Source organism: Maniola hyperantus, chromosome 8 (assembly GCF_902806685.2).
Source record: "Maniola hyperantus chromosome 8, iAphHyp1.2, whole genome shotgun sequence".
NCBI lineage: Eukaryota > Metazoa > Arthropoda > Insecta > Lepidoptera > Nymphalidae > Maniola > Maniola hyperantus.
Window position 1 is genome coordinate 3,556,499 of NC_048543.1, and position 11,468 is coordinate 3,567,966.

Here is an 11,468-nt window from a genome sequence, read left to right on the forward strand (position 1 = left end):
TAATGTGTGGTACAGCTTTAAAAATAAGAAAGTTTTTTCTTTTCTTTCTTTTTCTTTTATATATATGCCATATGACATAATGGCTGTGAAAGTAACTAAAATATACTAGTCTCGCCGTTTCTATGTCTGTCAACTGGCGAATCTTTTGTACCGCATATGCAGCAGAACTGTACTGTTTTCGATAAGTTATTTATTATGAGAGCCCCCATTGAAGTTTCGCATCTAACGTTATTTCCAGAAAATAGCGGTATCCACTAAATCTTATTTATCATAAAAGTAGCTATGTCCTTCCCCCGGGATGCAAGCTATTTTTGTACCAAATTTCATCAAAATTGGTTAAATGGATGAGCTGTGAAAAGCTAGCAGACAAACAACGGACAGATAGACAGATACACCTTTCGCATTTATAATATTAGTATGGATAAAAATAAATAAAATCGGTTTTTGAGGTCAAGTAAGGTCCTTTTATATGATATCACACTTGGTTTACTAATCTTACTTGAAAGTTGAAATACTAACTATTCGTTAATGAACACATTTTTATTTATTTTTCGTGATGTAACCACAAATTCATGTTTCAGATTTTTCCCCTTACGTGTGTTATAACTGTTATTACCGTACCTGCCAAATTTATCATTCTAGGTCAGTGGGAAGTACCCCTCAGGTTTCTTGACAGACACACTGACAGACTGACAGATAGACAGACAGACAGACAACAAACTGATCACTATAAGGGTCCCTTTTCCTTTTGAGGTACGGAATCCTAATGATCTCTCTTTTTGCACTGCATTTAATCTGAATCCAAGAATTCCCGATCCGAAATAGCCGTAAGCAAGACTGTATCGTCACTTACCACCAGGTGTGATTGTAGTCATGGGCTAACTTGTATCTGAATAAATAAATAAAAAAGTACTATTTGTACGAAGCGTTGCGTACTTTATTTGTAAGACGGACAGACACAAAACTGATCCTATAAGGGTTCCTTTTTCCTTTTGAGGTACGGAATCCTAATGATCTCTCTTTTTGCACTGCATTTAACCTGAATCCAAGAATTTCCGATCCGAAATAGTCGTAAGCAAGACTGTATCGTCACCTACCACCAGGTGAGATTGCAGTCAAGGGCTAACTTGTATCTGAATCAATATTATTATTATTATTTTATTACTTATAATAAACTGTAACAGGTGAAATTCTGTACATTGAAGATATTTTGAAATTTTTTTTTTCGAGGGCACTCTATAATCGATACTGAACCCAAAACTGAATTTTTTTTTAATTTTTGTCTGTCTGTCTGTCTGTCTGTCTGTATCACGGCCGCGCATCACGCTGAAACTACTGAATGGATTCCAATGAAACTTGGTACGATTTGACGTCATACTATGAGGATATAGATATAGGATACTTTTTATCCCGAAATTCAGCATGGTTCCCTTAGGAGAGGGGTTGAAAGTTAAAATGTATACTGAGCTGTAATTCATTAACGCGTAGTCCGATTTCATTCATTCTTTTTTGTTAGAAACCATACATGTTAAAACTTCAAGTGCCAACTTCTCAACCATCATCATAATAATCACGGGTAGCTTTTGTACTTTTGGATTTCAATCAGCTGTTTTTAGGAATAGTTGATGTTGAATTGATATTAAAGGTACGCTTAGAATAAACTATCTCTGGTTAGGTACCAAGCAACGACTTCATAATTCAACTCGATATCCCAACTCTTCAACCCTGATGATGCAGGGTATTGCACTCCTAAGCCACTGTTGATTGTGAGATAATATTGTAGATGCCAAACATATATACCATTATTGAACTTTAAGTTCCCAACTCTTCAATACTGATGCTGCAGGGTACTGCACTCCTATTCTATGGGTTTTAGGAACTGTTGTTGGTGAATTAATATTGTACCATTTTACTATTGTACCAAACACGACTACATGGTTGAACTCCGTTCACAAAAATCCACGCACTCCATCGAAATCCTATTCTATTCCAAACTTATTCGCCAGCGTGACAGGAGTGGAGAAGGCGGATAGGGACGTGTGAGGGGTGCAACGGATCAACGTGATTTTTTCCATCATCATCAGCCTGCGGTCGTCCACTGTTGGACATAGGCTTTCCCTAAGAGCGCCACCACCCCCTCAGCCTTCCTCACCTAGCCACTTCCCGCCAGCCTATGTATATCGTCGGTCCATCGTGCTGGAAGGCGTCCCACACTACGCTTACTGATACCTACGCGGTCTCACTCAAGAACTTTCCGGCTCCAACGGCCATCACCTCTACGACAGGCATGACCTGCCTTCTTTTATCCCAGAAAATAAAAGAGTTCCCACGGGCTTTTAAAAAACCTACATCCACGCGGACGAAGTCGCGGGCGTCAGCTAGTAAATAAATAAAAAAGTACTATTTGTACGAAGCGTTGCGTACTTTATTTGTAAGACGGACAGACAGACAGACAGACAGATAGACGGACAGACAGACAGACGGACAGACCGACAGACGAACAGACGGACAGACGGACGGGCAGACGGACCGATGGACGGACCGACAGACGCATGGACGGACGGACGGACTGACGGACGTACGGACGGACGGACGGACGGACAGACGGACGGACGGACAGACGGACCGACAGACAGACAGACAGAGGGTTCCGTTTTTTCCTTCTGAGGTACGGAACCCTAAAATACAAAGAAATACCACCAGGTAGGTACCTACCTACCTATATTATTATACATATACAGGTACCATTTTTAGGGTTCCGTACTTTATAAGGAAAAAAAGGGACCCTAGGATCACTTCGTTGTCTGTCTGTCCTGTCCGTCTCTCCGTCTCCCTGTGTCGTATCTGTCACACAAACCTATAGGATACTTCCCGTTGACCCAGAATCATGAAATTTAGTAGGTACGTAGGTCTTAGAGCACAAGTAAGGAAATAAATCCGAAAACCATAGATTTGTGATTACAACTTACAAAAAAAAATTAAAGTGTGTTAATGAAAAAATAATTAGTATTTTCAATTTCAATGTATAATAAGTATACCAAGTGGGGTATTATATGAAAGGGCTTTACTGTATTGTGTGTATTCCTAAAACCATTTTATTTATTTTTATGCATAATAGTTTTTGATTTATGGAGCAAAATGTCAAAAAAATACCTGAGTACGGAACCCTTGGTGCGCGAGCACTCGCACTTGGCGGTTTTTTAAAATTAGATAAATAAATAACTAAACAAAGTTACTTACCTATTGTACTAGGACCACACGAGTAGATATCCCTACTAGGACCTCAACAACAAAGTCAGGTCAATAAACCAATGAATTAAAATTGGTGTCCAAATTTCAAATTCCAGAGGTCAATGTACAAAATGCAATAAGTATTTGAAGGACTTATTGACTCTGCTCTGCTCAATCTTCTACACATTTGCATAGCCACTGAATAAAAATTAATTTTATAAAATCATTACGACTTTTGTTTTTGAAAACATATTAATAACAACAGTTGTCATAGAAACCACAATATTACACGCGCAGCCGCGCGCCGCTGGGCTGGCCCTTCCCTCCGCCACCCGCGCGGTGTCTAATGTTTTGGGGTGAGAAGCATGATGATTTTAGCCGAAATCTAGCGCTTGAAAAGGGTTGAACAGTAGTTTGGGAAAAGTATTTTTGAGAAAAAACTACTGAATTTAGGTTTGCAAAGTAAAGTTATTTCAACTAATGAATAAATAAACTATGTCTAATGATAATTTTTTTTAGAATTTTCCTATTCCTAATCTTATTTATTTACGCCCAAAGTTGACATAAATTTAGTGTTAAAATAGGAATCTTTTGAGGCTCGTAACTTTTAAATCAATATTTTTTTCAATGTTTTAGATATCATTGAACCTAGATAATGACGAGATAAATCGATATAATTCTTAGTTTTGTGCGTACAATATCGAATATTGTTGTATTTTCCCTCCTACGTTTGTATGAAGAAAGCACCGAACTGAGCTGCCTTAAATTAGTACTTAATAACAACAAAAAAAAATTAGCATTTGTGACGATCGAACCTTTGTATTTACGAATGTATTAAGGAATTTATGTGAATAGTACCTACTTACGCTATATTATGCCAATTCTTAAAGGGAAGCCGATAGGAATCGTGTTATATTGACTCTTCGCCGCTGCTAGGTAATCAAGAAAGAATCGCATTGGACGATATCTACTGAGTACTGTTAGATATATTAGGTACATATACAGGATGTACCTATTCGAAGTCATTGGCGGATTTTTAAGCGTTTTCTTCCATGCAAATACTAGTTGATGCCCGCGACTTCGTCTGCGTGGAATTAGGTTTTTTTAAAATCCCGTGGGAACTCTTTTATTTTCTGGGATAAAAAGTAAGTAAAAAGCCTATGTCACTCTTCTCTACCTACCTACTCGTCTTTACCTATACCCATGCAAAAAATCACGTCAATCCGTTGCACCGTTGCGACATGATTGAAGGACAAACCAAGAAACAAACACACTTTCGCATTTATAATAAGGGTACTGATGAAATTGTTTCAATACAACCATATTTTATTGTTTTTAACCTTTTCAAAATATTAGAGCCATTACGCACGTCGAATAGTTGACCGGCAACTAGTCGACGGCTATCGTCAGAATCTGTACTTAATTTATATTTAGATCACTAAAATTATATTACTAAACCTACATGACTGATTAATTTTTACAATTTTGTTAAATTAAAATCAGTATCTTCTATGTAGGTAAGCGTAGGTATTTTTATTTTATTTTAGACTGCATATTCACTTACCTACTATTAGGTAAGGAATCAGGTTGATAAAAATATATCCAGTATAGCAAAAAAATACATCACAAAGATTTACCTCTACAATTTGAAATGCGCTGAACGACAAGAGGAAAGTGGTTGTTTTCATGACGTATTCGTAAAGGATAGCAAAGTTTTTCTGCACGATATTGATAATTCTGTAAATAATAAAACCACTCTTTTATCCATACTTATCTAAATAAGTATATAAAAGGAAAAGGTGACTGACTGACTGACGGACTGATGTATCAACGCACAGCTCAAACTACTGGACGGATCGGGCTAAAATTTGGCATGCAGCTAGCTATTATGACGTAGGTATCCGCTAGAAAAGGATTTTTAAAAATTCAACCCCTAAGGGGGTGAAATAGGGGTTTGAAATTTGTGTAGTCCACGTGGATGAAGTCACGGGCATAAGCTAGTTTTAGTATAAATGCGAGTGTGTTTTTCCATTAGCTTCTTTTCATGGCCAAAATTCGTCAAGATAATAATGGAATATATCTTGACGAAAAGGACGGGGATAGGACACCCTGGAAACAGATTATATCCACGCGGACTAGGTCGCAGACAATGGTAGTGGAAAATATTTGAAATTATTAGATATTGTTAGAATTGTGATAACAAACCTGTAAATTTCCATTAATTTGATGTTGATTTCCTTCAAATTGTCTTCGATTTCCTCCACATTTTTTGCATTCGAAAAGACTTCCAACAATCTATTGCTGATCAATTCCAACTGACCGCACACATGTGCCAAAATAGCTGGCACCAGGGGATCAAAGGAAATGTAAGACGTCGCAGCGTATACAGCGAAGCAGAAACAGGAAAGGAAAAGAGTACAGAACATTACAGGAATATTTTTATAATCGTCTATGAAAGGATAGCATAAATCCATAAGAGGAACAAGTTTGAATTCTCCTTTAAAATAGTAGTACCCCATCAAAGTAATCGACCTCACTGGGAACAACAAACCGGTGAGTATGGCCATTACAAACCAGAATTTACAAATGCTCGTTCCAAGTTGAGCGTATCTCAAAACTGTATCCTTCTCCTCATTAATGAAATCTTTGGCTGCTTCATAATCTCTGTCTATAATCTCAATAATCTCTCTAATAGATGCACGGTGACGAAGCAGCAGTAAATGCTTAAGCGCTACAGTTAAACCAACAATCGACATCGTACCATTCCTAATGGCATCAGCGTAGTTTTTTATACTTGAAATCGCAATAGATGACCGTGTAAAATGATATGTAAAAGCAAAAGAAAGAATAGGTGGGCCAAACAATATTTTTGATCCACCAAAGTTTGTTATAAGTTAAGATGGTCGGACATGATCCATTAAGGCGACTGGATATCATAGAGGTTCTTATGACTTCCTCAAATTTTAACGGCCATTGCAACTGGGACGCCATCTTGTAAACGTCTGATCCGTATTTGGTCCCAATGGTTAGTAAACCACAGTAGAATTGTCGATAATAGTCCAAGAGGCTGTGGGATGGGATGCTTACAGCTTTAACTACCTCGTTGGTCCTAGTGGCTCATTCTGCAGGAGATTATGAGGTTCTCGGCTCAAATCTCAGGTCGGGCCAACAGATGATTGGATTTTTCTGTCAATTAAGTTTCAGTGGCAGCCCGGATTAGGCAAGTTGACTGTTGCACTTCCATGCCTCAGGAAGGAAGCAAAGCCGTTGATCCTGCACCTAATCTCTCTCGTATCGTGCCGGATTCCTATTACACCGGACTATGAGAGTGAAGGAATGGAGAGTAGGTACACTTGTGCTCGTGCATCGCAATATAAATCGCAAATATTGCAATTCCAACTAAAGAATTTTGAAATCACCATGGACCAGCTTGCAGTTTTAGTTTGCCATAATCAGGCAAACAACCACTCAAACAACTTTCTTTTTATATCAAGTACTTTCGCAATACTGGTACCCTTTTACTAATAAACGTTTTATAACGGTTCTATAGTTGCATAATGCTGCTTTCGAATGTTAAATTACTGAAGAAATCGGTGTTTCAATATTCACCCGCTATATGTACCTACAACGTTTATTAGTAAAGCTGATAGTAAACCCAGGTTCCAGAAAAGTTCTGTTAAGTATTCTGTAGTATGGCACCCATAAGGACTGCACCCCTACATAGTCAGTCAAAATTCCACGGATTCGTACGAAGTAATTTGCTTAGACATGTGTCCGCTATAGCATAACGTAACTGAAAACGGTTGCCGTGCCTATAGCGTACCGTATCGGTATTGTCGTAGCTAGCAACGGTTATCAGTTATCTATGACGATCCACCAGACGATGATGCAACGCTGCCAACTGGCAACTGACAAGACAATGGCATTATTTGGTTTTTTGGTACCCAATGCTAGAATCTTCCGTTTACCGTGCTAGCTATAATATTGGTTGCTTCGAAAGAAGAGTGAATAGGCACCTTCTGGGCAGGCGCGCTCCACATTAAGATGCATATACAGGATGTAACCAGAACGCTGGCAAAAACAAAGACGATAGCACTGATGATTACCTACTGATATGATACCACAAAATAAAATATCCTATATTTTGTAAAAGTTTACGATATATTGCAAATAAAACTGACTGACGCTAGAGATCGACGAACGTTGCGTAACTAGGACACTCGGATTGACTCGAGTTTTGCACGCTATAGGTTAGGTACATTGCGGGTTTGAAAAATCCTAAATCACAAATACTACAAAATGAGGCAAATGGTTATTATTATTGGATTGTGTTTAGATTGTATAACAATAACGCTAAGTTTTTGCTAGCATTCTGGTTACACCTTGTATAGCTAGTCATAGAAAAACTATTTAAAAGTTTGCTTAAAATATCCCTAAGTTTAAAATAAATAACTGAGTTTTCTACAAACTCTCGGTCTATTTAATATGGGAGCCGTAGAATGCTATTGACAATCGAATCACAACAGTGGCCTAGCAATTGTTGAAAATTGTAATAAAAGGCTCTCCACATAAGCATTTATTGATTTGGAATTTGCACAACTTTTCATAACAACACGGTATAGACTCATTTCAATTAGAGGCTAGGTAAGTACTACTTAATTACGAAAATGTAGATTTTCTTTTGATGCTTTGAAGTTTAATAGCATAGCTTCGTTTATGATGGAACTCTATCAGAACGCTAATGTTATATACCTAGATCTAGCTACGGGGCTAGATAACGACCAAAACCCACGACCAATCAAAGATTTATTCACACAACAAGTTTATGCTCGCGACTTCGTCCGCGTGGACTACACAAATTTCAAACCCCTTATTTCACTTCAGTGAATCAGTTGAATTTTTAAAGATCCTTTCTTAGCGGATGCCTACGTCATAATAGCTATCTGCATACCAAATTTCAGCCCGATCCGTCCAGTAGTTTGAGCTGTGCATAGGGTTCGAAGCTTGGGTGAATGTCATGATGAAAACTGACCACCTTTCATCTTGGGTATATAAGCAGTGCTTTTACGCCTCTATGACCTGAAGTCCCATTTTTCCAAAAGTAATCTAGGAAAATTTGCCCCATTAAATCGATTACCACGATACTCTAATTAAATTTAAGAAAAATTGTACTGCATGAGTGAGCTGACATTGTCGTAATCTTTAATCTTTAATTTGTTATCTTTAATCAGACTCTATAATTTAATTTAATTTTTATGTAACAAGTAACTAATTTATTAATTAAGCAATTGTATATATTAATTTAGCTGTACATAATAGTTGTTGTTACTATTTATCACCTACATATATCAATGCTCTACCGAAGTCCGAAACATGTGACTCACCATAACATGGTATTATTTGCTGATGATAGTCCTGTGATATTTGCAAACAAAGACATAGACGACCTTAAAAGTAAAGTTAACTTTACCTCAGATAAAATCATAAATTGGCTCGATTGTAACAAACTTAAAATTAACTTAGATAAAACCAACATCATGACTTACGGAGAAAATGTCGCGTGCTTTGGATTTTTGTTTATTTTTTTTTATTCAGATACAAGTTAGCCCTTGACTGCAATCTCACCTGGTGGTAAGTGATGATGCAGTCTAAGATGATAGCGGGCTAACCTGGAAGGGGTATGGCAGTTTTTATTAAACCCATACCCCTTTGGTTTCTACACGGCATCGTACCGGAACGCTAAATCGCTTGGCGGCACGGCTTTGCCGGTAGGGTGGTAACTAGCCACGGCCGAAGCATCCCACCAGACCAGACCAGAAATTTAGAAATTATAAAATTCCAAACCCCTGCCAGGAATCGAACCCGGGACCTCCCACTATTAAGACCACAGCGCTCACCACTGCGCCAGGGAGGTCGTCAATATAAACTATAAGGGCAAACCTATCAATGAAGTAAATGTAACGAAATTTTTAGGACTTTATATTAATTGTAATCTAAATTGGAAAGAGCATATAACTCATATTTGCACTAAGCTGAGCCAATTCTCCTATGCGCTTTATATGTTGGGTAAAACGGTTGATGTTTCGACACTATTGACGGTTTACCATGGATCGCCTCACTGTTGAGATATTGCATTATATTCTGGGGTAATTCTACAGAAAAAGAGGGGAAATATTTAGATTAAAAATGACGGACAGTTGTAAACCCTATTTTAAGAAGCATAATATTTTGACCATGCCATGTAGGTATATATAATAACATAAATATTCGGCTAAAAAGTAACTTGTTATCTAGTTAAGTTTATCTTAATTTTAATGCATGTGTAATGTACATGATCCATAACACTTTTTATCGCAATTATGGACTTCTGGTAAAAAAGCCTTGTAAATAACTGACAGTTACATAAAAATATAGGTACTTAATTTTCCGCTACCCTACTTACTTCAGTAATTGCATATTTTTCTGTGACAGGTTTATAACTTGGTGATATATATATACTTATTATATATCTGACCAGCCAAATGAAAAATAGGTCATCATAATCTACCCATCACCGGCTCACTACTGAGCACAAGTCCCCTCTCAGAATGAGAAGGGGTTTGGCCATAGTTTACAATGCTGGCCAACGGCGGATTGGCAAACTTCCCACACTGTTGGTAACATCGTGCAGAACTCTCAGGCTCAGGCATGCTAGTTTCCTTCGCACAATACAAGTTTGTTATAGTTCGGACGCATTATATATCTCCATCCCAAGTTGGGGTCCCAAGGTGCTGGAATGGCGACCTCGCACCGGAAGACGCAGTGTTGGAAGAACCCCCACTAGGTGGACGGACGACATCAGACGAGTCGCAGTCGAGTTTAACCGATTTTGATGAAATTTGGCACAGAGTTAGCTTACATTCCGGGGAAGGGACAAGGGTTTTTATACCGGAAAATCAAAGCGTTCCCACGGGATCGTTTACCCATTTATATGAAATTTGGTACTGAGGTAGCTTGCGTCCTGGAAATTGACATAGGCAAATTTTTATCCCGGAAAAGCGAAGAGTTCCCACGGGATTTTTAAAAAACTTATTAAACCCACGCGGACGAACTCGCGGGCATCATTTAGTTTCAAATCAAATCAAATCGTTTTTTTTATCGAAGGCTCGCATTGTAGCAGAAAGAATAAATTCAGCCAATTACAACAATTATTGAAATTGTAACAATACAACTTTTTCACAGTCAACTAGCTGGTTGCAATACCAGTTCAAGGTCAAGGTACGTATTTTTTACATGGACACAAACATATAATTAGGGATACTTAATTACATAATTAATTTGCGATTAGATGCATATTATCTTAGTAATTTTTAATTATTATCTATTCTAGACTTTTTACGATAGCGAAGTAATTGATTGTATTTTTAGTACCTATCCATACTATGATACCTACCTGAAAGTGTATCTATTTATTTTTTGTTTGCTATCATCAGCTGCTTAGTGTAATAATACCTCAACTGATTGGCACTAAGATATTTATTTAAAGAATAGCAGGCAATTTTATTTTTTTAAAGAATAGTAGGTAGCCCTTTCCCCTCCAATTAAGCGCTAGCTTGTGCTAGGAGTGGGTACGACAATAGTGCAACGGACGGGGTTTGAACCGGTGGCCTTTCTCGGATTTCAGTACGCTCCTCTAACCGTTGAGCTATTGAGGCTCACCTACTATCAGCTGGGCAAAGGGCATGGGTTTAATAAAAACTGCCATACCCTTCCAGGTTAGCCCGCGTCCGTCTTAGACTCCATTATAACTTACCACCAGGAAAAACCTACAAAAGATGGCTCTTTATACAATGCCGCTCGCTAGAGGAATGAGGTACCGAACGGGGGCGGCTTAAATTATGGACCTTAAAGTGCTAAGCTAGGCAATCGCTGGTGTCCTGCTATTAGGCGTCTATAGGCGGTGGCCTGTGCCACCAGGTGAGATTGTAGACAAGGGCTAACTCAAAAAAACTATTGAGGATTATCTACTACAAAAAAGAACATTTTAAACAACCACAAACGAGCCTTGGAAAGGCCTATGTCCAGCTGTGGACGCAAACAGGCTGATGGATTGGATTGGATTGGAAACGAGCCTATGTTTTCCGTACTGGTACTCTATAAAAGTTACTTAGTACGGAAAACATTGGCTCGTTTGTGATTGGTTGGTCACTCAAAATAGTTAACGTTCACCGACATTTTGTCTCTGTTATTTGTATGGG

The 11,468-nt window shown here is 38.1% G+C and overlaps 1 protein-coding gene across 1 annotated transcript in view; it reads right to left on the bottom strand.

Moving 5' to 3' along the window:
* The window catches only part of LOC117984297 (putative odorant receptor 65b), a 20,253-nt gene extending 14,031 nt beyond the window's left edge, over positions 1-6,222 (bottom strand). Inside the window, 3 exon segments of the mRNA XM_034970924.2 lie at positions 4,869-4,968; positions 5,437-6,020; positions 6,022-6,222. Coding sequence (XP_034826815.2) covers positions 4,869-4,968; positions 5,437-6,020; positions 6,022-6,222 — 885 coding nt within the window.
* Between the last annotated feature and the right edge of the window lie 5,246 nt (positions 6,223-11,468).